Source organism: Phoenix dactylifera, unplaced genomic scaffold, assembly GCF_009389715.1.
Source record: "Phoenix dactylifera cultivar Barhee BC4 unplaced genomic scaffold, palm_55x_up_171113_PBpolish2nd_filt_p 001054F, whole genome shotgun sequence".
NCBI classification, from domain to species: Eukaryota; Viridiplantae; Streptophyta; class Magnoliopsida; order Arecales; family Arecaceae; genus Phoenix; species Phoenix dactylifera.
Window position 1 is genome coordinate 13,357 of NW_024068404.1, and position 27,753 is coordinate 41,109.

The 27,753-nt window shown below is 39.3% G+C and overlaps 3 protein-coding genes across 5 annotated transcripts; 1 reads left to right on the forward strand and 2 right to left on the reverse strand.

Annotated features, from left to right (window-relative positions):
* Window positions 1-990: 990 nt before the first annotated feature.
* On the reverse strand, window positions 991-9,744 carry LOC120103709 (protein PHOSPHATE STARVATION RESPONSE 2-like). Of its 2 annotated transcripts, none has more exons than XM_039121389.1 (8): window positions 9,581-9,744; window positions 7,662-8,382; window positions 6,955-7,165; window positions 6,800-6,876; window positions 6,645-6,684; window positions 6,368-6,425; window positions 4,683-4,752; window positions 991-1,691 (listed from the first exon to the last, which is right to left on the reverse strand). In XM_039121389.1, exons 2-8 carry the CDS (start codon window positions 8,268-8,270, stop codon window positions 1,317-1,319), a joined length of 1,440 nt encoding a protein of 479 aa, XP_038977317.1. In that variant the 5' UTR covers window positions 8,271-8,382; window positions 9,581-9,744; the 3' UTR covers window positions 991-1,316. The 2 variants fall into 2 exon arrangements, with proteins under 2 accessions (XP_038977317.1, XP_038977318.1); XM_039121390.1 differs by lacking the exon at window positions 9,581-9,744 and adding an exon at window positions 9,246-9,268.
* Window positions 9,745-11,932: 2,188 nt separating this feature from the next.
* Window positions 11,933-13,302, reverse strand: LOC103703998. Of its 2 annotated transcripts, XM_026803357.2 has the most exons (2): window positions 13,197-13,295; window positions 11,933-13,166 (listed from the first exon to the last, which is right to left on the reverse strand). In XM_026803357.2, exons 1-2 carry the CDS (start codon window positions 13,236-13,238, stop codon window positions 12,144-12,146), a joined length of 1,065 nt encoding a protein of 354 aa, XP_026659158.2. In that variant the 5' UTR covers window positions 13,239-13,295; the 3' UTR covers window positions 11,933-12,143. The 2 variants fall into 2 exon arrangements, with proteins under 2 accessions (XP_026659158.2, XP_017697478.2); XM_017841989.3 differs by having other exon boundaries at window positions 11,933-13,302.
* Window positions 13,303-22,655: 9,353 nt separating this feature from the next.
* Window positions 22,656-23,615, forward strand: LOC103703896. Its single transcript, XM_008786940.4, has one exon. The coding sequence runs from the start codon at window positions 22,696-22,698 to the stop codon at window positions 23,581-23,583; it is 888 nt and encodes a 295-aa protein (XP_008785162.2). The 5' UTR covers window positions 22,656-22,695; the 3' UTR covers window positions 23,584-23,615.
* Window positions 23,616-27,753: the final 4,138 nt, after the last annotated feature.

The window sequence follows — 27,753 nt, forward strand, 5'->3', positions numbered from 1 at the left end:
TATGAACGAAAAATTCTACCATAGAATATGTTAGATGTCATATCATCATGCATATACTACATTAGAAAAAAAAACTTACAATCGTTATACCATACTATCACCCGTATGCTAATGTGCCAGAAATTGGCCGAAATCGCCAGACGGGCTACATTAAATCATACTTGAAAAATCAAGAGACCTAGTTAAAAAAATTTAAAATTATAAGGATCATTTAAAAATATTTGCCAAATTTGGAGGACTAAAATATAATTTGCTATGATTTTTTTTCATGCATCTAATATTAGGACCTGCAATATCTGATCGAAATGATTAATGACCGGTAACTCTCCGATCAAACTTGTTATTAAGAGATGATGAACCAAAGAAAACTAATAGTAATCTAAATTAGAAGATATCTAGTCAGTAACTTTTCACAACATAAAATACCAGGAGAATTTCTGTTCACAGGTAGTTTGTTTTCCCAGTCAGCCGGTTGCCACCACCCCCATCACTGCTGCCCCTATTATGACCATCGCAAACAATAATCATATTTACTTGCTTCCTCCTTGTAAAATTAGAAACCATATTGAAAAAAACAAACATCATGAATCCCATCCCATACTGCTCAATGCTTCATAACCTTGCTACAGCACGTGTTAGACCAACAGTATTGATAATAGATTCATTTCATATCAATTGAGAATCCACCTTAAATCATCAGAAATTTGCTCGAATACAAGACAAACTAGCGACCAAAACAACACATTCTATACAAACCTTATTTCATTACATGATTCAAGAACATTCAGAATGAACAGCATTACTGGAGGAAGGATCCATGACGGCTTTCATATGGCATTTAGTAACAGGTGCAACTTGCAGCACATAACTAGCAGATACTGATCTGATATCTTATAATTTTATATTTTTCGTGATCTACAGTCCCTAAACTGCAATGTATTTTGCTGTAATAGTTCACTAAAGTTATTGAAAACACTCTTAAAGCAGAAATTTTTGAATATTAAAGCTAAAAGATTGTTATAAGAGTATATGATCCTTTCTTTCAAGTACAGCATTTCTTCCTTGACAGTTTTCCAAAACACTTCAACTTAATGAAAGACACATAGCCAAATCTTTACACCCAATAACCTCATTATTGACTGAAATAAATAGAAAACAAGTCATTGCTCACCAACAGTACAAGCAATCACCATCTGCAGCCTCCTGAAAGAGTCAGAGTGGCTTCTGACCTTAAATTAGCTTTCCACTCAATATCGGCATTCTCATTACAATGACAGTTCCCATTTCACCAGTCAACATACAAGACTAAAAATCTGCTAATCTAATGCAGACATGGGAGTTAAGGACTCCCCATCAGGGCCTCGTGCACGCTTGCAGGATGGGGAGTGAGACCCACTAACAATATTAGCTTCCATCTCATTGCAGGATTCAGCTTCAAGCGTCTTCTGTTTGTCACCCACCTGCCTTGAGCCTTCTGACATTTTTGCACCATTAGGGTCAGTTCCTGATTCATCTCGACCCTTCCCTGGGAGTTCGATTTTGGCAGCAGAATGTGTTTGGTCAGATGATACAGTTAATGGTTCTTCCAGTGAGGAAGGAGCCTGGAGATTGCTGATGCCCGACTGCTTCTCAAACATCATCTGAAGGTACCTCCCTTGTTCTTCAATTCTCAACTGCAGATTTCTCTGAATCTGTGGAAAGAAGAGAGTATAGGATCAAACAATTGTCTGCAGTTGGTATTAAACAGGTGCTCTTGACACAATGTCCCGGCAGGAACAGAAAGGGTTGGGAACAGAATGGGTTGGGAATGAACGCTGTCACTCTTTTAAGTTTAGCACCTGAGCGTGGGACCCCATTGGAATCTCTCACCGCCTGCATAGTTTCAGGGTGAACCAAAAGCAACCCATTGATTGGTTGGCTAACAACAGGACAAACAACATTGAGAAGAGGCTTGGATGGATGACTTTCCCAGCATTGTTTAAAATGCTGATCCACACACTATACATTGGGAAATACTGTCACAATATAGGCTACATGCCAGCAGTTGGCATGCGGCTGTACCAATGCATGACAAGTGTACCAGTGGGACAAGCCAGCACAACACAGACACATAATGCCTTGATCCATGTTCCCCAAGACCTTGTAGACCCTTCTATGTGTTGCTTGTATCACTGTATGGTGTAAAGAGTCTGGCTTACTGAGAAAAGACGGAAAAGAAGGGGGTACCACGCTAAGAACTCTAAAATAATTACATGCAGACATGGAGGGTCTTCATGCTTGCTTCTGTTTATCACAAAGATTATTAATAATACTTGCCCGATCCCTATTGCTCAAAAATGTTGTCGTTTTTTCCAAACCCTGGTGGTGGCACATTACCACCCATATTGCTTTAAAAAAAATTAAAAGAAAAAAAAAAGTAGGCCTGATCCTATGTTTTGATCATTTGTTTCAGAACCAACATGAATATAGCAATGAACAGAGATGGATCATTTAAATTAACTCAACCATGCGGATGTAACACTCAATGGATGACAATTCAAGTAAAAGATAGATAAAATGACGAAATATCTTTTTTTTCCAAAGCAAAACAGAAAGCAACTTTAATTACTGAAAAACAAAGTAAGCATATATTAATGTATAATTAACTTATATCTCAAGTTCATGCCAATCCACCCAAAATACACCAGTAACCGGGGTGCAACCATAAGGTAAAAATCATACATCTTAGTTAAACAATGCATGCACTGTATGTGATTCTGCAAAATTTGGTTTTAAAAAACATGCATGAGGATGCTTCTGTTAGAGAAAATCGAAGCTCCTGAGAAATCAACACACCAACAAATTACTCAGAATGGTTCAGTAAAATCCTATTGACACAATTGACAACTTAATCTTTATACTCCGATATGAACAAACACACAAAAAAGTGTTTTGAGCATGCAAGTACATATTCATATACGTGCTCAAAATCTTGCCAACAGAAAGGATGATGACAACATATGACATGTCTAGCAATTAGATAAGTTCTCAGATAATTCAATGATGGACCTGGGCACTCGGTCCTAGGACTAACCATTAGAGCCCAAGCCTGATTTAACTGAAAAATGAAAGCCCAGCACTAGGCTGTCATGACCTGATCGCCCGTCATCCATGACCCTAGATCGTATAACAATCCCTCACTGTGGGGTGCTGGAGAATGTGTTGGTGAAGGAGGTGATGAAGAATGGCAAGGTGCTGGGCACAGAGACAGAGGAGTCCGGTAACAGAGACATGCGTAAGAAAGTATGGGAGGTTGGAGGAGGCTGTCATTCTCCTAAAGGACAGTTTTGGTCCGGCATCCGGTGGCAGCATTGAAGAGAGAGAAAAAGGACAGATGGGAAGAAAAGGGAGGCCTGATGTCCAATGATGAATACTTGAGGGCAATCCAGTTAGAGGTTGAGAGAGGGTTAAGAGGAAAGGAGACTGCTGTACTAAGGGAAAGCTGACCAAGTTAGGGCTTGGCATGGGGATTCGGTTAACTATAATATTTACATACTAATGTTTAAATATATACGGGCTGACTCAGGACAGGCCAAGTCAAATATGACTAAACCCAGGCCTGCCCAAATTCTGATTAGGCTCATAGGCCTCACCCCATGGACCTAAATTAATTGCCTGGTACAGCCCCAAAAGGTAGGTCGAGCTAAAATGTCTGTCCATTCAGTGCAAATATACAAACAGATCTCGAGAAAAATTTGCCAAACTCCAAGAACACATAATTATAGTCTTAAAAATGATATTTGTAAACCAAAATATGGAGAAAGAACTTTTACTGCTACTTATGTTAAAAACCTATTCTTCCTAAAATTTCATAGAAATGAGTTCCATGAAAAAAAATACTCTGTACACAACAAGCACATACCATATATAATGACAAAGGAAGTTGTATTTGGGCAAATACAGACAAACTTTATGGGCATGCTAATATGTAAAAGAAACTGAAAATGCCAACGCATTTCAATGCTTCAATGAAAAGATAATATCCGAAGCTACATGAACCTTCACCCATGGCTATGATCCTCTCTATTCATATGACCCTCTCTATTCATGCTCAAGCAATGATAGATGTCCATCCAGGCTTCTATAATACCCCCTTGTTTAATTAAAATACACTCTAATTATCTCATCTCTTGCCAAAGTGAAATTGTAACCATCAATGCTTTCTTCCATGAAACCACAATCATCCATAACTTCCTCACGTGCATCACATGTGCACAGCAGTAGTATGGGATAACTCATGCTAATAATAGGCTTTACTATTCTAACACAAGCTGTTGAACCTTCATGCATGGCTATGGACCTCTATTCATGCTCAAGAATTGCTAGATGTCCATCTGGGCTTCTATAATACCCCCTCGTTTAATGAAAATACACTCTAATCATCTCATCTCCTGCTAGAGTGAAATTGCAACCATCAAAGCTTTCTTTCATGTAACCACAATCATCCATGCCTTCCTCATGTGCATTGCATGTGCACAGCAGTAGTGTAGGATAACTCAAGCTAATAATAGGCCTTTCGTTTTTTATTATTTTATTCATTTTCTACGAAATTAGTTTTCTGGAGTCTGAAATCCAAAAATTAATATAGAATATGCAACAAAAGGTGAAATAATTTAATGTCAAAACTCAACCAGAAAGCATACCTCAAGCTGTTCGTGCAGTCGTTTCTGAACCTCCATCTGGAGTCGTAACGCTTCAGTGAGATCAATACTCCTGTCATTGAAATGAAAAGCAAGATTAAACACTAACTTAGTGAAGACTAAACAAGCCTTTTAACATTTTAGCATTGCCTGGAACGAAAAGATAAGGCACTAAACTTTTGATACTGTTAACAACAGATATTAGCTGTCACAGGAATATAACAGAAGAAAACAAAGGGAAAAAAAAGGAAAAAACAGAAACAATAAAATGACCTAAATGAGATCTGCATCTAACAAAACAAGAACAAAAGCATTTGAACTGAATATTTAAATAAAATATTATTGAGGGCATGTTTAATCCAAGTCCCAGCACAGTTTATGTAGGGCAGTTAGATCTCTACTTCTACATAAGAGAAACCAAAGAGGGATAGCTGAATAGTGGGTGTCACTGATGAATTAAACCCTCTTCACTATAAGCTGACACTTTTCCATATTCTCTAGAAGTCTACCATACAAGAGTTTATCCTTTAAAGATAGTGTGTTTATGGCTTCACAAAAGATATGTCAAACTATTCCAACAGAATAGTGCAGGCTGTATCCATATTTACAGGTTTACCATTGATATATTCAAGCATCCAGTCACAGACTTGCCAATTTCTGTGTCCTCTCTAATTTTTGGTGTTTTCATCAATATATTTGAAACCCTGCAGGCCATAAGGCTCCATTCTATTAATACACAAAATTTCAATATAGGCATACCTCTTAATTCTCTTTTCCTAAATAATGCCTTAAAGAGAAAGTTATTTTGAGAGAATAAATAAAGGAAATGAATTAACCAAAAGTGGTAGTGCATCTATAATTCATTAATCAAAAAAGATATTTCCAAACAGTGGTTCACCCCTGGTCAAACCGAAAACCCCTTAACCTGGCAGCAAAATGGGTCAGTGTTTGGGGCCATGTTTGAAAACACAATAATAAAGTGGTGCAAATTCTTCTGCAACACTGCGTAGGACAAAATACATAAAGTAGCCAGTAAGAGAAACATAGAACCTTAGAGTAACATATAAAAAACATGCAAATACCACATCTCAAAATACAGACACATGCTCGAATGCTTAGAAAAAGCATTATGCAAGCATGCATGCATGCATCTTATGCACATATCCAGGTAGCGGAGCAAATAAACAAAAGTTTTTCAGGATTATTTTAGTAAATCAAACAAAGTCAAACCAGCAACCAGCAAGCTTAGAAAGCACAATTTGCTGGTTCTTGTTCCCTTAATAGCAATGCCCATTTCTTGGCAATAAACAATTAACACATGAATTTTACTTCTTTTTTATAACCCAACATTCTAACAAAGTCAACCCATTTCTGCATATTATGAGACTGCTCTCACTCATTAACTTTGTGACTCTGGAAGTAAGTGTTTTAATTATCAGACTGTTGCATCAACACAAATGAGTAAAATAATCCTTCCAGTTTCTCAAAGGCCATAAGGTTCAGAAAGAAAAGTCTCTATAGCTATTATCATAAGAAAAAAAAGCATATAAGCATTCCATATTTTTTTTGACATATATGCTGTTGCAGCTTGATTACTTTTCTTCCAACAAGGCAGCGCATATTAGCTATAAATTCCAATTAGAAATATACAGTTACAAGTGTTCTTTTTAAAATAATGGCTCACTCACGTCTTCAAGTCAAGAGATGAGACTTCCTCTTGTGGGGTGACCTTTTTTTGTGATGCCCCTGCATTCATCAAAGCAACCAACAATATTGGAAAAATGTCACACTAGTGTCTTCCGCACAGTGTTACTTTCACTTACAGATAAAGTTGCTGCATTTTTGTAGGGCATAAATACTACAAGAGAGAAGCAGAAGGAGAAGGAGACAAGGTTTAAAAAGGAAGGTATGGAGGAGCAGCAGAAATATAAATCCATAAAATGAACTAGTATATGCATGACTAACCTTCTGATGAGTCTGGCCTATACCGAGCTGTCCTGTATTTCTGTAAAGCAACATATATATATATATATAGACAGAGAGAGATCTTATTAAGAAAGGAAAAAAAATAAATGGCATGCATTAAGTGTTGTATATGTGAAGAAAATGAAAGTATAGACCTGCAGATGGCTTTTCACATGGTATATGGTCAAACTTTCCACTTTCATGAGTTTCAGCACACCTTTGGGGGTAGCCTCTGAAGGCATAAAAACAGTTTCAAGTCATGAGATATATGTTGAGGAAAAAATGAATCTCAAGGTAGAGTGTAACCTACTTTCACTACCACCAAGCTGGTTCACAGCATCTACAAAGCATTCATGCAGCTCTGGAGTCCACCTCATACGTGGTTTGGCTGCAGCAGCAATGGCAGCAGGGGAGGAATTAGAGACTGCACAAAGCTCTCCTGAGTGAGATGGAACAGATTGATGGATTTGCAGCTGGTGAACTGATATACTTGGGGATGCTTGGGTTGCTGGTTCCACAGACTATATGACAACAAAGGAATGAGAAGATGATTGGCAAAGCACATGACCAAACAATTGAACTACTACAAAAGTTAATAATATAAATCATCTGAAAGAACAGCTATCAATTTCTGAATTTGACTGCCACCAAAAATGCCAATGATTAACAACCTAATTCATTGAATCATAAGATATTGTAACGTCTTATGGAAGTTCAATAGCTTGAAGAATTACACAAATTAATTATCCTTAATCGTCATAAATCCATAAATTACCATTTTCATTTAAACATTCAAATCATGGCAACCAAGGACTCATATGAGTATCAATAATCAATGAGAAGAGTTTGCGTTCTGTAAGACTTTGGGAGTCTGCAGTCTGTAAGACTTCTAACATATAACAAGCCACAAAGTGATAGCCATCTTATAGTAGAACAAACAAATGAGATCTAATAAAATTCTTGGACAATATCAGGAATGTAGAATGCTTAGAAATTCCAGTTTATTGAACATAATACCTTTGTCTGACATTCAGAAGCACTTGTTTCATTAAGAATATCCTTCCAATCATCATTCATTAAATCTGTCCACCACTCATTTTGCTTAGCAAGGTCATCCGAGGCCACATCGCAACTGCTCTGGATCTGATTGTTACCAGCAGTTATATTATCTGAATAATCAAGCATGCCCTGAATTGGTTCTGGACACCAGGACACATCAGCGGATTCTCTGGGGTGATTACTTGCTGCGGGACAGAATGACCCTGAATGTGAGGGAGTTGAAGGAAAAGGTATTCCAACATTTGGTGATTGAGAAACAAACGAAGCACCATTGTGGTGCCTCTCATTAGGTGCCATAGAAGAGAAATGAAGATCTGATGAGAACCCTGAAGCTGATGAGTATAAAGGTCCAACAACTGCACTGTTGGAGACAAAAGGAGTACGAAGGGGGATAAGTGGAGTGCTTCTTAGCTCCCTCTCCATCGAAACCTGTTGGGAATCTGGCAGTTTCGGAAACTTCTCTTCCAAGGGAGCAGGTAGCACAGGTAGAGATGATGACATAACTTCGGAATTTCCACTACCGCAAAACTGTTTCACCTTAAAATTCTTCACTGGGCGTGTTTCCATACCTTTCCATATGTAGAATATCTTCTGAAATCTCTGTTCTTAAGAAAAATATTCTTGAGCCACTTTGCTTTTATTTTTTCATTTTAGCTGAGCAGCTTTTGCTCCTTGAAAACTATGCCGGGAAAAAAAAGATGAAGATACATTAGGTCTCTACTAAAAGATGAAGTTGGCAAAAACAATGAAAGCAAAGATATAGATAAAATGATTCTGTGTTTGATTGGCACCACCATTACAGTTTACAAGAATAAGAAGATTAAAGATATAGACAAGATGCATCACAACCTGATAAAGAACCACCCTATACATCTACTTTCAAAACACTTAAACAATTCCATGATGACTAAGTTTGACAGTACTCCACCAAGAAGAAAGGTTATGGAAGTACAAAATAATCTCATTAGTTGCAACAGGTGGACTAGGAAGAAGTCTAACAACTAGCAAACTAAAGGATCTACCCTATTCAACACATCATACTTTACAGACGATGATAATTACCATGATCAATCTGCCATAGTTATCTCTATGGGGTTTGCTTTATCTATGAAGGCAGGATCCACTGAAGTGCGAAAATGTAATATGGCAGGCCATTGAACTGACACAAACCCTCTAAATTGGTGTCAGATGCCCGCCCAGAAGCAACTTTGGGAAGGAAAGGAGCTTGCTGTGAAACCTAGAAAGATTCACTATTGGTCCCGCAGTTTAAGCCCATGCAACCAGGGAATTATCAGTTCCCTCGTTTTGAAAAAAAAATTAATAATAACAATGATAACAAAAGATGAAGAGATAAAGACTTTCTACTACCTAGAATCCACCACTATTAGCATGATACAAAAACAACAGTGTACGACTGAAACCGAGATTCGTTAGTTAACACCCTCAAATTCCGTCCATATATTCAGAGAGAGAGAGAGAGAGAGAGAGAGAGAGAGAGAGAGAGAGAGAGAGAAAAGAAAAACTCTAATCCAAGTCGATTACCACCAAAAGCCAGCCAGAGAAAAGCCTGCAACAACACATACCATGCGCGAAGTCGACCTCCAAATCAATCAAAACGACTCCTTTATATCCTACAGGTTCCAACCATCAAAAAACAACGGAAAGAACGAGATGTTTCTTCGATTACTACCGGCTCCAAGCGAGGGAAAAGAAAAGAAGCCAACATCGAGGTAGGTTTTTCACGGATTCTTATCCAAAAAGCTAAGGGCCTCCAAAAGGCCACCCCGACCACGATCGAATCCATAAAAAGGCGAAGAAAGCCGTGTAAAAAAGGCGAATCGAAAGCCCAAATCGGGAAGGGTTCACGGAATTCTTACCTCGCGAGGGGAAGACGGGAGCGAATTTTAACAAGCGGAGGCGATGATGGCGAAGGAAGAGAGGGAGAAGAGGCGGCTTTTGCTAGGCTGCCGCGAGGGCGAGGAGGCGACGAAATATTCCTAGTGGGACGAGGCTCGAATTCCCATCTCCGCAGCCAAGCCAACCGATTGGGAAAAAACAAAAAAAAAAAGTCGGTTAAGAATTTGCAAGTCTCCCCCATAGTTTTTCCTATTTACATCCGCCAAAACCACCCCAAAACTTAAAAGACTAAAATATCAGCCAATTTGTTTACATAGGTAGCTATCTTACCAAACTTAAGAGATTCTTTTTTTCCCTAAAACATTCTCCAAACTTGGTATTGCTTACGTCATTCACTTTATTTAGTAAATAACTCATAATAACTACCTAACGGTGTCTTGCCTCTGATTTTTTTTTTTTTTTTTTGCAATGATCGTTCACGCATAAGATATATGTGAATGCAGTTAACAAAATTAGAAAATAAAAAACTACATAAAAGCTTCGACACTAAACCGCAATCCATCTACACGAAGCTAGAGTGGTGAGTTGTAAAGGACGCAATTCAGTCGACGGCACCGTTTGTCTCTCTATAAACATGCATGGTTTGGTGGGAACCATACTTTTTTAAAAATATGCAAATGTTATAGAACAACGGCTATCCTCGCTTATGCGTCTCCGACTCTGAAAGATCACCGTAGCCGAATCTTTCTTGAGAAAAAGATGGTCTGCATCTAGTATCTGTCTGGCTTTTTATTTTGTTTTTTTTTTTTTTTGAAGGGAGTCCCGGTAATATGCTGCAAGAGTTATTTCTTTGCTCGCCCAGAAGCTATTTAATGTATGAACAATATATACATTAAATAAGTAATTCATACAAGATAAAATTTATTTGCAGGTATAAAATATCTTTTTACACGAAACTCGATGTCACCCGCTTGCACTTCGCAAGAAAAACATATTTAAAATTAAGTTAGTGTACAAATAAAGGGCCATTGAGCCATAGAGGGAGCGAATCAGACTCGGCTCGGCTCGGCTCGGCTCGGCTCGGCTAAGTCGCGTACGGAAGCGAACGTGGCGACGCTTTTACTCCTGCCACCACCCACCTGGCCCTTGAAGCCCCGCAAGAGTCCTCGGGCCATCAATTCCTTCTCGCTTTACGACATGCCTGCTTTTTAGCTTTTATCCGTTCAATTACTCCGTTTCGTGGAAGGAGGGGACGTAATAAAAAAAAAAAAAAAAAGAAGACAGAAGAAGCAAACTAGAAATTCTATGATACTTTGACTTTATTTTTGTACTTTGATTTCGTTCATGGTACGTTCTCTCAGCCAGAATCGATTAAGCTCGTGTTCCGGTCAAAATTTTTTTAGTTTGCTTAATTAATCCGTGACGCAATAGGCTTGTAGACCGGTTATTGTTGGATTATAAAATAGTTTGGCAACTGCGTTGGGCTACATTGCAAATTTCATCAGTGGCAATTTAAGTGGAACTCAAAATTTCAATGGTTGAGCCCATCTTAGTTTAGACCTATTACACTTGCTGCACCGTTTAGAAACATGAGTTGCATGAGGGCTCGTTTAGTTTGCGGAAAATATTTTTTTCATAGAAATATGATTTCTGAAAAGTAGATTTCTGAAAAAAAATATCTAGAAAGTACTTTTGACATGTTTGGTTGACAATAAAAAAGTGACAGATTTTCGATTTTCGGCTTACGGAAAAGTAACTTTTCCATATTTCTCATAGAAAAGACTTTCCATGAAACCTGAAAATTATATTTCCACGAAAATACAACTTTTCCGTCTCTCTCTTTTAAAAACTTCAACCAAACAAAAAGCATCTTCTCTCTTTACTTTTTCGTTAACCATACTTTTTCCTCTTCTTTTTCTGCAAGCCAAACGAGCTCTAAGAGTAACTTGGATGGATCGGGTGGGATCGAGGAGTCAAGTTGAGGGCCATGTTATATAATACAGATAGTGGATTAGGAATGGATCAATTTGGATTACAGTCTAATCCGAAGAAACTTCGTTCGGGTCATGCTCGTCAAGTTTTCAGCGTATGGACTCAACTCGACTTGAAAATAGGAACCCAAACTTAAACCCAGGTTCATTAATCCGCCCATGTTTACATACAATACCAATGTAATCAACCTTTCACAGGATCCTGACCTGATAATAAGTATCAGCCATTTGTGAGATGCATGTTAAGACCTTTACACACAGATGTGAGAGGGGATTTTGCAGAAAAATCACGCATATTTACACAGAAAATTTTGTGCAATTTCTTTTTTGAAAAAACAAAAGTCTTTCCTTGCGAAATTCTCATCTAATTTGGAATTTGTATGATCATCTAAATCTAAAATTTATTGCTAATATTATTAAAATTCAAGCATCGCGGAAATACTTGCATATGCCAAATGCTGGCCTACCAAATTATGCCAAACAGAATAAAAGAAGACGGAGGAAGGCTCAAAAGCTCTCTCCCTCTCTCTCTCTGTTTTGAGTACAAGATGAGAAGCAAATGTAATCGGGCTAATCGGGAGGCAAAACGGGATCAATCTCTTTGTTCATTGATCTTGTCCAGAAAAACTCCACGCCCGGGAAAGGGATTCGCCGACACCGCACTCCCCACAGCCTCAATCTTCTTCACAAAAACCCCTTCCCTTCCTCCACTCCCTTCCTCCACTCCCACTTCCCGCCTCAAATTCCTCACCTGCTGTTCCCTCTTCATCCTTCTTCTCTCCATCCTCTCTGCTCTCCTCCTCCTCACCTTCAACTCCTCATCCCCCTCACTCTCCTCCTCCCCAAGTACAAACCTATGCCCCTTGCTCAAAAATCCCACCTTTCTTGCATTTCCTATGCTCCCATCACGCATTCCAGTTCCCATCTCCTCCTCGCTTCCAATCCCCACGCTCTTTACCTTAAAATCTTCACCGAAAATTCCATCTTTTCTCACTTCCATACATCTCCAATCCCTCCCGGAAGAACCCATTTCCTTCTCCAAAGAACCCATCTTGCCACTCCTCGAAGCCTTCGGATCGCTACTAAAGATTCCATATTTCTTCTGTTCCCTCGCTTTTTCCTTCAAATCTCTGCTAAAAATTCCACCTTTGCTCTCTTGCTTCGATCTCCGATCCCCTTCTGGCTTGACCTGCCCGCCCTCATTGACCCGGGGGATCCTTCCGCCCATGGAAGTCCCCAGGAGCTGGAAGTCGACGCGGGCCCAGCTGGCCTTATCCTCGTTGTCCCACCCGAACCTCTCGCTGATGTCGAGGAGATCGGAGACAGGGGATTCGGAGGAGCCCCGGCGGCCGTCGCCGTTGAGGATGCGCTCCGCCGACTCCCACTCGATGCGGTCGCGGTACACGGGGTCGCGGAGGACCTCGTCGGCGAGGCGGGCCCAGTGCTCGAAGTTGCGGGCGCGGAGGTTCTTCGAGACCCAGAGGAGGTAGTTGGAGGGGAGGGAGCCAAGCATTCGGCCCTTGTGCTTGCCGAAGTCTATGACTCGGTCCCTCGCGGGGAGGTTTTGGGGTTTCGGTTTGGGGCGAGAAGAATAAAAACAGATCGGCCGAAAGAGGGGGAGGGGAGGAGAAGAGGAGGAGGAGAGGGGAAGGGGTAGTTGGGAGCAGGGGAGGTGAAGCAGAGACATGGGGGGAGAACGAAAAAGACGAGGAAAGCAGGGCAGCGAAGCTGCGAAGGGGAGGGGAGGGGAGGGAAGGTTATCTCGTACGCACGTGAGATGCACGTGAGTGTAGGATCCATCTGATTTATATGCCCTCCTGGCCTCCTCTGGTTATTTATCCAACATCCAAAAATCTTCAACAAATATCTTGGCAATATCATGAGAGAACCTTTTTTTTTTTCCATAAGAAAAAAACAATCCTACTCTTCTTAATAAGATCTTTTCAAAATGAAAATTCAAACACTCACCATGCCTCTATTTTATTATATATTTTAAAAAAACAATGTATTTGTTTGGATATATTATTTTTGCCCTTTTCTTCTGACAGCGTACAGAAAGCTCCCTCTGCTACGTGAAATGAGAAGACCAGTTCAATTCATTGCACATAGAACTGTGGGCATTATGCCACAGAAAAATGCACGGCCTATACGGTCAATGTCCCATAAATATCACAATTATCTGTATGTAGACAAGTGTGCCGTGTCAATGTCCCAAAAACTTATCACAATTGTCTATGGAGACTTCAAATATCAGACATAGACAAGCTTTGATTGAGGCTTGTTTGAGCGCCAGGCGGTGGGAACTAATCTAACTAGATGCATCCACTAATCAAAGCTCACCATTTTTCAAATCTTGCTGCTGAGCAAGTCCCGCCATCGACTAATTTAATTTTTTTCTAACACATACATTATCCGATCCTAAAAAAATATAGAAGAAATTTATGGAATATGCTGTTTGTTACCTTATCAACTAGCATATAACTCCAAACCACTCGGTAATGGATTTTAGCCCTCTCTATTTTTTCCAAGCTTCCTTCCATTTTTTGAAAGTTATGTCTGAGTTAGACATTAGAGAATTCTCCATCGATACATTCTGGTGAATGAACTTTTTTTATTTTTCTCATTTCATGTCGGAACCAGCATTGGAGCACTGTCGAAAGCCATTTCACCACCATCCAATGTCGTCTCGTATACTCGATGTCGAGATCGCTACTGATTAAGCTTAGTATCAAACATCGTCTCTTAGATGCTCAATATCGAGATCACTACCGATCAAGCGCAACAACCACCAAAATATTGCTACAGAGGTGTGTAGCGATTCTAGCAGCAACAAAGTTGAGAGCTTCAATGATCCCCACTAATTTGACATCTGCGTTAGGCTAGATCCCGGCAACACATCCAGAGTTAAGATATCAACTGTTGCGGATGTAACAACCCAGGACCTCACCCAAAATGGCTAGCCGGAAGTTATTATTTGAGTTCCTCGATCATGTATAAGTACCCAAGATCTCCTCGGTAAATAACCGATGTAGAACTAAACACACGCCTGCATGGATCCTCACAGCGGAAGCAGAGCTTCGTTAGTTCTCCCCATGTGCCTATTTTGCTGGATCCAGCCAATAACTCATTGTGCATCCTGTCTCCCTGTAGCTTGTAGTTTTGCGCCCACCGTCCACACCCCTATGGCCCCATGGTGCGTAAGAAGGACGAAAAAAAATCAAAAAATAGAAAATAAGACGAGCGCCGAAGGAAGCTGTTACGTTGCCTCAAGAACATCCTTGGAAAAGGTGTAAAAGATCCAAGATGCAATATGAGAGCATCAAGAATTATCCAGTTTATTCCACATACGCTGTTGTTGTTTGGCGGCAAGATTGGGCATCAATCAATTAGATGCGTGGTTGAAACTTGCTGGTAATCTTCCGATTACATCAAGAAGTCCATAATTTTATATACTTTAAAAATTATTGAATACAATTTGTGCAATACTATTATTTGGTATTTGATTGTGCAATAGAATTTAATGAAGTCTCCCTTCAAATCAGTTTTTTGGTCAACAAAATTTGCCGTATGCTGTTTAAAGAAACCGAAAAATTATCATATGCTCAAGCTGCGTGATTTTTTTCAATTTTAGTTGTATAGATGCCATCGTCCGTAGAATGATGAAGCCTTTAAATCATGAACTTATTTTTTCATAAATATCAAAAAGTTCCCTTAAGAATAACCTATATAGAACAACACATGTTGCTCTAAACAAAAAAATAACCTATATGTTGTTCTATTAAGAAACACTAAAGCCAAAAGAATGGCCACTGCAGAGGGTACTTAGCATTAGAATCTCAGAGTCTGAGACTTTCTGGAATTTATAGAGGGAGAAAAAAAAGAAGATGGAAGAAGAACAGCATATATATACAGTAGCTATCAGCCTAAAACAGCCTTTGCCACCACATCATGAATGAAATGGCGAACCATGAGCTGGAAAAAGACCGAGTGCTAATCGGGCTAAGCAAATCAAAGTCGCTCGCTTGAAAGGAACCGAGCGGGACGAAAAACAACATGATCCATGAAGTAGCCATCATCAAAGTTCTGAGAGTAGCTCTCAGGATCGTACCCAAACCGCACCGAACTCCTCCTCGACCTCAAGGCCAGCCTCCACCGCGACTTCAGCTTCCAAAACGCTTGTCTCATGGGCATTGGCCGCCGCACCTTCATAGGAGTAACTCCACTCTCTCCTTTGGCGGATCTCTTCGCCCAATTCACGGCATGAATCCTGTTCTTGCACCCGAGGATTAGGAGAATCATCTTTAGGCTCTCCTTGCCCCAACCCTCTCGTGATGTTTTATAGGAGATCAGAAGTGATGAAGACAAAGGAAAACGCCATGGAGAACCTCGAGGACCACATCAAACCTGTATTCACCGGCAGAGAGAAGAAGGCATCCACAACAAATGGGCAAGATGTGGCCTCCACTCAACATCACGCGAGTTGGGTGGGAGCACAGGGGAGGATATAATACTTTTTATTCAGTTGCGTTGGTGGTGGGGAGACGCATCTTTGAAATGGAGTTACGGAGCGGATGAGATTCTTTCCTCCACTGGTTATCAAACACTGGATTTGAAACCATTCTTCTTTTTCTTGCATCTATTTCTCTTTTCTTTTGACAATGTAACTCATTTCTGCTTCTCATCTCAGTTATAAATACGATTAATCTTCAATAAAAACCGAATGGCTCTTTTCTGCCTCCCCTTTATATCAAAAGAAAATGGAGTTGGAGTGTCGAAATAAGATCAACTTTGTCAGCACAAAACTGAGTTGCAAGTGGCTTAAGTATCCCAGATATGGCTAGAGCCCAAGTCTCCTTCTTGGATTTGGGGTTGAATAAATTAGTTTCAAAGATTTGGGTAGAATTGAGATTTCCAATGTGAAGGTGCTCAACTGAATGAGATAAGAACCAAGCCCCCAACCCGACCCATTATGAACCCTCCTTTTGTCAGTGGTTTACGAGGTTTAATGCTTTGACCGCTCATATACCCTGCGGTTTTGCTACTTTCTTTCTTCGTAGATTTGCGTCATTTGCGCAAGCAAAAGGATAGATGGGAATCCACTGATATCCGGACAAGGACTCGTGAAGAACAAGGGCCTGACAAAGGGTTGATTTTTTTCTTGTAGCAGTTTTAGCAGTTGCCAATGAACTATCCTCGAAGAATGTTGGGTACCAGTGGTAGAGATCGGATCGAATAGCCTTTGTAACCCTTACTTGGCTTTTAGTGATGAGTGGAGAGGCAAGAATGTGAACAAAGAATAGATTCACAATGTCATTAAATAGTCCAATCAAAAAGCAATTGTAGAATATTTATTAGATATAAAGCTGGTAGAGAACATTCTGCTAACTCAGCGCCTAATGAAGGTTGATTAAATGAAAAATTATTTTGTAATTAAAGCATCAATTCACCCCTTTTAAAAGTCAATGGTAGACAAAGGGACAAAACTGTCCTCCTACCTTTTTTTTATTTTTTTTTGGTGTAAAAGGAAGCAAAAAAAAATCATCTGATTTTTATTGAAGATTAATTGTATTTACAACAGAGATGAGGGACAGAGAGGAGTTACATTGTCAAGGAAGGAGAGAAACAAATATGAGAAAAAGAAGCTAAATAGCTCCAAATTAAGTGTCTGATAATTAGAACAGAAAATATTAATGCTCGTAAGAAAAAGAATAGAAGAAAAAATTTTATTCAGGCCAACAAGCAGAAATATTCATTGTCCGAAAATTTCTAAGCCAATATATTTTCCTGTTATATCGGATTTTTTTTTTTTTTTGAACATAAAGAGCTCTATTTTGTTGGTCCAAAAATTTTCAGCATTTTTTTTTTCTTTTGATGCGAATTCCAGCACTCATCGTCCATGGCCGCCCTGCCCCTCCCTCGAGCTTCTCTGGATCTCCAAGCCTCACCCCAAGGCCCTCACCTGGGTCACCGACGTCCTCCGGTCTCTCGCCCCTCGGGCCGCCCCTCCTCGTCCTCATCGACTGCCTCGCCGGCATCGATAGCAGGTTCACCATTGCCATCGCGACGACCCCCAGCATCACCTTCCTCGGCATCGGCCTTCTCGAGTCAACCGCATCTGGACATGGAAGATGATCCTCTCAACTGGGTTCGCACCGATCTCATAAGAGGATGTCGGTGCTCGACATGCAGGAAATGCTCGGCCTTGGCGCCGCTGAGGACGCTGAGGTGATTAAGAGCATGAAACGAGGGTATTCTCTTCTCCTCAACAAGCAACCCATTCGAGCAGGCCGCTTCGAGGCTGGTGGAGCAGGAGTGGACACACAGAGAAGGCTTCTTTTACTTCTTTGGAGAATAAAAACTTCTACGGATTTCGTGATCCATTCGTTCGGAAGAACTGGATTTTGGTCCCAGGATGATCTCATGCGATCACGAGAGTCGTTCGGAGCATCAATGTATGGTTGGGAGGTACGACAGGGGCGCAGCCAATGACGTCGGCGGGGCAGCGGCGGTGGTGAGAGCAGCGGAGAGGAAGGAAGGTGGCGTCAAATCCTAGAGACAGAAAAAAGGCCTGTGTCTCCAATTAATTTAATCAGGTTCGTAATTCATTACGTTATCATCCAAATATATACGTTTCGTGACCAAGTAGGATGAACTCCGGCTCATCCGCATTTTACAACAAAAGTCAAAGGTAAAGCATTAACTAGATACAGCTACAGAATTCTGAAAATACATTCAAGAAATGTATTATTAGATTTACGGCTAATCTCAAACTCAGTATTTGCTTTTAGTTTTCAACTGTCGGGAACGTTTCCAGTTAATGTCGAGCAGAGTGCTGAAGCACCCATGCCCTTTACAAAATGCCAAAAGAGAATAAAGAGGATGTCGGACTAATAATAAGGAATAAGAACAGATTCCTCGTCTCAGATACGATAGAATGCAAAGCTTGCCGAAGCTTCTCCGAAGCTCAGATTCCTTTCGCCCTTACGAGTCCCAAATCTCAAAACCCAGAAGAACGGGGACAAAAAACAGAAAAGAAGGGGCGAAATAAAAAAAAATTGAGAACAAAATAAAAGGGTTTCCCGACCTGCACAAGACAATGAGCAAAGATTAGAGAAAGAAATAGCTATATGAATACGGAAAAAGGAGAGACTAGTAGATGAAAGCTGAGTTTTTACCCCTGTTTATATGCTAAAGAGAGGAGAGAAGATTAGGATGGTGAAAAAGGGAGAGCTTTTTTGACGCGGCAGAGAGGATTTTCTCCCACTAGAGAAATGAAGAAGAAAACAGAGGAGAGGAAACGGGTATATATTGTTAAGAAAAAAAAGATAAAAGAAGGCTGGTGGAGGAAAGACCACTTCTTTTCCCCTGTATCTCCACTTCACGTAGAAAAGAAGTCCAAAACTAAGCGCATGAAAATGACATTGGTTCTTGGAAAACACGAGAAGGGAAGGAGACAAGAAAAAATAGGATATCGAGTAGAAGAAAGAGGCGCTCCTTTCTCCTGTTTCTCGACTATAGAGAGGAGACTCCAAAGTGGGATGCCAAAAAGGACTTCTTTTGGGAGAAAAAGGAAAGGGTTGTCCTCTAGAAGACACTCAAGTAAGAAGGAGACCCAGGAGAACAAACAGAGGAGGATAAGATGAACTGTAGAGTGGGGAGGAACAAACTGTAATCCTTTCAGCCACTATCACTCCCACCATTAACAACAGTAACCATGACTGTGGCGTTGTTGTGCACTAAAAATGTGTTGGTATGTAATTTGGAATATGGCGATTGTTTTTTTGCTACTTGCATTAATTCATGGAAGACCTGCCTGCAGAGGTTGTTCAAGAAATAATTAAATCGCATATTTTGTTTCCATGCAAACGACCATAGTGTAAATCATGCCTCGCTTGGAAATTGGAATTAATTTATTATCCTAAAGTTACACGATTGTATACTCCAAAGGGTCTCAAGCAATAAAATCTTTATCTTTTCCATCTTTACTGCTTGTCCTCTGGACTCCCGTATCCTAAGTTTTATGCCAAGGACATTTTATTGCTGCATCTAACTTCCTCATCATCCAGCCTTTCACGTGCCCGAGCTGGAGGAGTCTCTTGCATGGCTGTGCCGATAATTCAGATTCAGTGCGAAAGCATCAACTTACTTCACGCATGCAATTCAGCAGTTAATTCAAGATGTTGGCATCTTCAAACCAGAAATCAAACCAGAGAATGCTGCATGTATCCATTTGTGAATACCTCGACATAAATGAGAAACTCCGATTGTACTTTTAGTGACTTTAAATTTCATGATTCATGACTCATGGGATGAATCTTCAATTAAAATATAATATTATGTGATTTGCGCAACAAGACTAAAAGACATGGAGTTGGAATTAGCTTAGTTTGGAATGCTGCTCATCACCCCAAGTCTTTCATCTCTCCCCATTTGTAAGTGAGGGATTGGGTTAATTCCCATCCCTCCGGAATCGAAATGGGAGCAGGACTCCTCTTATCCAAATGACTGGAATGTGAGTCACTTATTCAGTTTTCTATTCCAGTAACTCTCCCTAACTAAATATACTCTAAAGGTACTCTTGGAATGGAATACAATAACACCTAGCTTTACCCATGGTGATCCGAGTTCCTTTGCTTCCCTTGGTTCTTAGATTTCATCTTCGAATAACTGGCCTTCCATTTGCTAGAAGTGACTTGTTTTCAATTTTCAATTTATGAGATACCCTGATCTTTTCTTTCTCCTTCCATTCTCTCAATAAAATAAGGATTGATGGGATCACTGTTACTCCTACAATCTAAAATGGTAGAGAGAGACAAAGGAGGAACACATGCCTAACAGAATGTCTTCTCTTCGGTTTTCAAAATTGGGCTTTTGGATGAGAACGAAGGTCCTGAAGCTGTGGTGTTAGAGGTTATTATTTGAGTTGTCCACTAAAACAGTAACTCATAGATTTCTAAGCTTGACACTTGACCTGTTCCATGAATCCGTTCCATTTTTAGGATCCACCAGCAGCACTCCAAGAACTATAGGCTACATTATATCATCGATTACTTAAACTCTTTGTTAGTCAAAGTCAAAACGATCAAACAGCCAATAAGAAGGCAAGAAAAATTATTAGTTGGATTGGGACTAGTCCAACCACAAACGAACATGGCCAAATATAGAGAAAGAAAAGAAAAAGGACAAAAAAGCCGGGGTGCCTCTTCTCGATGTTGATTTATGATTGGACAGATCCACCAGCTCAGTAGTAGGCAATAAATTGGACATGACAGTGTTCCAGTGCACTGTTTTGTCACTCTATCTCGACTCTTTTTAAGAATGATCATCGCTGGTGGTTGAATCAAAGTAAGTGGATTTCTTTGACTTTAGCCCCCACATCGACATGGTAATATTCTTTTTATTAAAGGTTCATCACGCCCTAAGTATTGTTTATGCTTGAATTTTGATGCAAAATTAGTGTTGGAAGCAAAGCCCCAGAAGGATTCCTCGATTGAGTTATGACTTTGGTTCCAACTTCCAATCATAAACGCAACGCTCTCTCTCTCTCTCTCTCTCTCTCTCTCTCTCTCTCTCTCTCTCTCTCTCTCTCTCTCTGCTTTTGTGGTCAATGGACTAAAGTCTAGCCTATGCATAAACCTGGTGGTAGTCTATTTTATAAACATTTTTAGTAGGTAATTTAAATGTATAGCTATTTAAATAAAAAATAAAGAACCATCACTTAAGACAATATATCTTCAAATTTCTGTTTAAAAGTACCCAACATTACTATAATCTTCCAGCATGCATGCATGACTGAATTGATGTAGAGGCAAATCTACCTCGGCTCAGGAAGTATGCATTCCTCTTCATCTAGGAGAGGTCCGCCATTCAGACTCGGTGATGGCATCCTCTGATATTTTAACAAAGGGAAAAGATAAACTCATATCGACCATTTATTCAACCCACTTTGTTTAGAAGGTTGGCTTCTAAAAGCCCATGAAATATCCTTTGATCTTTTTCTACTAGTTGTTCGCTGTTTAATGAAGCATTCTAATCTTGTCTCCATAGAAAACTTTTCATTGCCTAATTAGAATACATTGTTATGTAGGTTGTAGCTATTAGTTTAATTATAAGCCTATAATCATATGTTATTTACGTTATCAAGAACAGAGAAAAAGTTCTATTGCTTGTGGAATTAATTTCTATATTTATTCAATATTTGTACTCCATATAGTTTAATAAACAATTTCAAGTTGGCCGATATGATGATCCCATAGCATGAGTTAAATATATAGCATATAAAAATAATGTATACATAAAATTGGCACATATAAGAATATTTGCTATGCATATATTGAGTTCCTCAACTATCACAAAAATGATGCTTAATTGAAAATCCTTTAAATTTATTCATGCTTAAATTCTAAAATTATATAATAGACCATCAAATCCTTTATCATTGTATCATGATAATGGCATATAATTGCATTTCCACTAAATTAGTTATCTCCTATAATGCAAAACTGGCATAACATTGAGTAATTGTATTGAAATTACTACTAAAGTTAAGCGATAACATTTTTTACATTAATAATTATAGTTAAAAATATTTTCTGAACGCTGTGTTGTTTTATGCATTTTTTGAGGACTTACAATGGTTAGATAATATTTTAAGCATGTTACCAAGAAAACCCTATCTTGCTGAATCTATACCTTAGAACTAAAAAGAAAAATATTTTTAACTATCAAAAGTTATGTGTAAGTGTTAAACTAATTTGTCAAAATTATCTCTTATTAGCAAGATTTAAAAAATTCTTTAATTCATTTCTCCCCTTACTTTTATTTCTACAATTATCATATTACATTTTTAGCTAACTTCAAGTACATATGAACAAGCAATCCTAACTAGTAGTAAAATGAAATACACTAATATGGTGCACCAAATCAATTGTTTCTTTTAACATAAAAACAACAAAAATGTAGTTAAAGGGAGAATATATTAATTGCACGATGCGATTTTTTTTTTTTAAAAAAAAATCATCATCCTTGATCAAATAGAGTTGCAATTTTGGCCCCTACCCTTTTTCTTTTGAAAAATAATAAATTATGGCGTCCGTGCTTCTCTCACGCGTACCAATCGTGCGAAAAACTGGAGTCACGCCTTCATGGTCAGGAGGAGACAACCTAGGGAGCGGCTCCCGTGGCCGTTAATGGCACCGCGAGAAGGAAGAGAAGAACACCTCTCCTCCTTGTTCCCTCCGGTCCCGTCCTTCCAATTCCAAACCCTAGACACCCCTATCGCCACCTCTCTAGGGTTAGGGCTGGGGATTGGATTGGGGTTTCTCCTCTTCACCCGATCCCGATCCATCAAACCCCTCTCCACCGTCATCAAGGTCGCCGACAGCGCCATCAAGGGCGCCAAAGCCCTCCAGGATCTCCACTCCCCCTCCCCTAAAGCGATCCTCTTCGCCTCCAAGGCCTTGATCAAGGGCTACAAAGCTTCGAAGCGCTTCATTCCAGCCGGAACCAACCCCGAAATCCATCCCCTCACCGCCAAGAGGCTCAGAGCTTATTTGAGCGCCATCAATTTGGTCAGATTTGCAACCTCACCGCTTTACGCTGGTGGATTTCTGGGGTTGGAGCTCCTGAAAGGTGGCTACAAGCTCTCCAAGAATTACTTAAAAGTTCTCGAAGGGTTTGTGGGCTTGCAATTGGATTCGGCTCTCAAGAATGGCGTCGATACCTTGGGTTTGCTGGTTAGGGTTGTGTTTGTTGCAAGAGAGCTCAAGCAATGGATTGTGATCGGATGGCCGAGAAGGAGGCGGCACGAGTGTGGCTTCGCGCGACGCATCAATACGAGGTATGGGGCTTGTTTGTGTTGTGAAAGAACGAATTTTGACAGTGATTGTAGATATGTGAGAGGTTTTCCTGTAGAGAATTTTCCTAAATTGGAGAGAGCAGTGATTAGTGAAATTCCTTCGGAGTTTTGTATTTCTGAACTGCTGTGCTTGTCTATTCCTATACATGAGGTGATTCCAATGAATTTACTGTAGTTATTGTAAAAATTCCTAGTTGTTTGCATGCATAGAAGCACAAAACTTATTGATGTTTGTAGTCTTATGGTCTAGTTTGTCAGTTGATTGTTGTATATAGCGAGGAAATGGCACTGTCAACGTTGTTGGTTGGGTTCATTATTTCCCATCACACCTAATCCTGAGTCATGCAATCGACATTGTTATTGAGCTCAGTAGAGGATGAAATTTATTAGCTCATCAACATAAGTATTTTTTAGGGTTCCAGGATATTGAATCTTTGTTACGGTCCAAATAGCTATAGGAGATCTTTAGTCATATCCACCAATTTGGAGAACTCATGCACTTCACCTTGTGATATGTAGTGGGCTCCAAGGTTTTAAATCCTATGAGATGAGAGTGTCCCAATTTCTCCATGGAATGGATTCCCCATTGTCCCGCCCTATCCCGACAGCAGTCCTGATCCGTCTCTCTCTCCTTCTTCTTTTCTTTTTTTTCCCCCTCACTTCCTTGATTTTTCTTCTACCTTCTTTCTTTCCTTTCCTTTTTCTTCTTTTTTCTCTTTCCTTTTTCCTTCCTTTTTGTCTCTTTCTTCTCCTCCTTTCTTTCTTTCACTTTTCCTCTTCTTTTTTCCTTTCACCTTTTTTTTTTCTTCATCTTTGCTTTTGTTTTTTTTTTCCTTTCCTCTTTCTTCTTCTCTCCATGCATGGATGGGTTTCGGAGCCCTAATCCCATCCCGCGTTTTCTCGTAGGATGGGATGGGACGGCTAGGATGCCCCCCATCCCATTGAGACTTAAAATCTTGGTGGGCTCAAGTTTGATCATTTTTTAAAGATTAGCAAGTTAGCTAGTTTTCGAAGTTGAGTACTTAGATACTGAAAGAGATGTTGAGGATCATATACAAGCATCGTTGTTAGAATTGAGGTTGTTAAGGAGTATATTGTGGGAGGTATTTGCCTGAGGGAGAGACACATTGCATATGCATGCCAGAAGAAAGTAACTAGGTGAGTAGTATTCCTTCAATCAGAAGCTAACATTTTAAGGTCCAGATTATGCCAAAATCAATGCCAGAGGAAAAAAAAGAAAAATAAAATTGTTGTTATAAAAGTGTAATTGATCAAGCATTAGAAAGAAAGAGAGTAAAATTGAGGTCACATCATGTGACCAGGAAATATGCTATTTTTTCACTAAAAGGATAAGAAAATTTTCATTAGAAGTGTGACTCTGCATGCCACCAGAATGAGGGAAAAAAATGAAACTGCTTTCATTATATTAGCATCGCTATTGCATCATCCATTCTTGTGGCTTTTGCTATCAGCAGTAGCATGTGCAGCATGGACATTGGAAATTAAGAAAAGGAGTAAGGGAGAAAAAAGTGTACGTATTTACTTTAAATTAGGTTAATTTTATGTCGGAAAATATGTTCGGGTGCTTATGCTACTTGCCTTTTTCTTTGTGAAAAAATATTAGAAGGGAATCACAAAGACTTGGGAATGGCCTTTAAAACTATTAGTCAGTAGATGCATAGGCATAGAATTTTGAGTGTATATATGGTCTAGGGAGAGGGACTTGCCCTGGTTCTCAACAGGTCTGGAATAATTGAGTTAACTAGATGTTGAAGTTTGATTTCTGCATATCTTACTCCAAGTATATTGGCAATTGGATCTAGATAAGGGTGGCAATAAGTTCAGTTGAGTTCGGGTCTTGTCAACTGTCAGCCACCTTTTGTCAGTATGCGTGAGGTTAACCTGAGTCGAACCTCAGTCATTTGCGAGTTGTTGGTGGTCTAATTTTTAACTGATAATAAGGGTGGCCCAGCATTGCTCAACTTGATCTGACCTAACTCATCTTACCAAGCAAAACAATTGTAACAACTTAGTTGTCTAATTCAATCCAATTTCCTTGAATTAAACCATAATTATTGAAGTTCCTCTGTTTGAAATTTTATAAACCACCATTCAGATTAATTTTCAGAGATACACAATATTAAACAGAATCTAATCAAAGCTTTGAAATCAAGAAAAAAGCAAAAGATTATGAAAATACTGTAAAGTAGAGAAAGAAAAAGGGAGGATAGAATGGGAAAAGGGAGAGATTGGGACTTCTACTTTTAGGGTTTATATGTATAATCTATTTGGCGGTTCAATTTTTCATGATCCTATCTTGGCTATTTACTTGCAAGGTAGGAAATCTAAAATCTCCTTGTAATGGGCCTTACTTCAAAACTTTTGTTTTTTAGGTTTAGAATGCTATATTACATCTGCTTTGATTTATGACTGCCTGTCTAATTCTAACATAATAACCAAGGACAGGTTAAGACTTTGACCTGAAATGGACATGTTTCAGGAGGGCATGAACAAAGACCTAACCTAACTCAAATTTTCGGATGACCCACTTCTGACGGTCATCTAGTTAGGTTGATTCTTAGGTTGTGTTCAAAGTTGTCTCTCATGTCATGTTTGTCCAAGTCTTCTTTGAGATTTGAGTTCTCTCTCAAGAGTGGTGACTTCTCGATCTATTTTGCACCTTGCACCCTGCTTGTTTCAAGCATGAGGCTGGAAGAGGCTTGGAATGTGTCTTATTATTGCCAAATGGGTTTTGAAAACTGTAATGAGACGGAAAAGATGTCTCTAACAAAACTTGCTTATTCTTGGATAATACTTCTACGGACAGTTGGAATAAGGCTTACTTGCATTTTAGCTGCCATCGTTGTTCCATAACCCTACCCTTGCTCTTTCTCCACCTCAGAGCCCTAGCCCTAACCGTAGCTCCTTCTATGCGTGACCCATTTAAAACTTCCTTGTGACAGTTATAGTTTTGATGTTCTTGATCTTGGCAGGAAATGTTAGATATACTCCACCTCCACCCTCCCTTCTGTCTTTATAAAAACTTTGGTTGAGGAAAAGTAATTAGTATGTCTCATCGGCTACTGGTTTCTATTCATAGAGGTGCTCTTTCATTTGCAAGTTCTTGGTTACAATTGCTAGAACCTTTCTTTATAAATTCTTTGGTTGAGGTGAAGATAATTTTTTTTAATCCAAGTGCCTGTTGATTTTTATACATAGGGGTGTTCTCTGATTTGTGATTTCTTGGTTACATTTTGTATAATGAGGAACAAAGAGGATTCTTTGAGGTATCAGATCATAATCCTTTCTACTGTAGCTGATGGTTCTTTGTTTGCATTATTATCAAATGAGACCAAGCAAAGAAGAAAAAAACTAGTAATATATAATGAAATCAAGCATGATTGGTGAACACTCTGTTGCTAACTCTGATGCTTCATGTTGATGAGAAAGTAAACATGTCATTTATCATATCTTACTTCAAGAATGTCTTATTCCAGCAATTCCGACCAAATAACACATTCGGTTAGTCGAACAAATGATTATTAGGGAGGAATTTCAGCCAAAGCAAAACAGGAACAGTTTGCAGGATAGCAATGCCAAAATCAATAATCCCTGTTCCTTCATTTTTATTCATTTATTTTCAAACCAAATGCAGCCTTACAGTGGTAACTGTTTTCTCTATAGTTTTCAGTAATTGGTCCATGCTTGATGCTTTCGCATTCTCTTTGTTACTCCTTCATGTCAAGAACTTATAGAATAAGATCGTGCTTTTATCCGAAAACAAGCCTTGCTTGAGAAAATGGGTTAATGTTTAGATTGAGAAGATGACCAGTGGGTCAAACTCATTTTGCTCAAATAATCAGCTAATTCTGATATCGGAGTAATGTAGAACTTTTTTCAAGTTATGATACCAAATTCAATGTGAAGGAAGAAAAGATAGGATTTAGAGAGGAAGAAAAACAGAGAGGGAAATAGGAGGAGGAGAAGGAAGTGGATATCCTCAAGTTCAAAATATGTTGACCAAAAACTTAGCAAAAGCTAATATCTTCATTGCACTTGAACTCTATATTCCAGCCCTACCTTCAACAACCCGATACATGTCTACTAATATCAGAAAATTTGAACTCTAAAGGTGACAGATACTGTAGACCTTTGCCCAGCTAGGTATCCACCCAGCGAGTATATTTGGCATCAGCTGTGCTACGTGACCTATCCTGTATAGCTTTGTCCATGGGTCAGCAGCACATTTCTAAGCCCATCAAGCTCATGGAGGCCATAATTTGACCCAAAGTTATTCTGATCTGTGTTGTAGGATTGATTCTCAACTTACATCAATTCAATTACT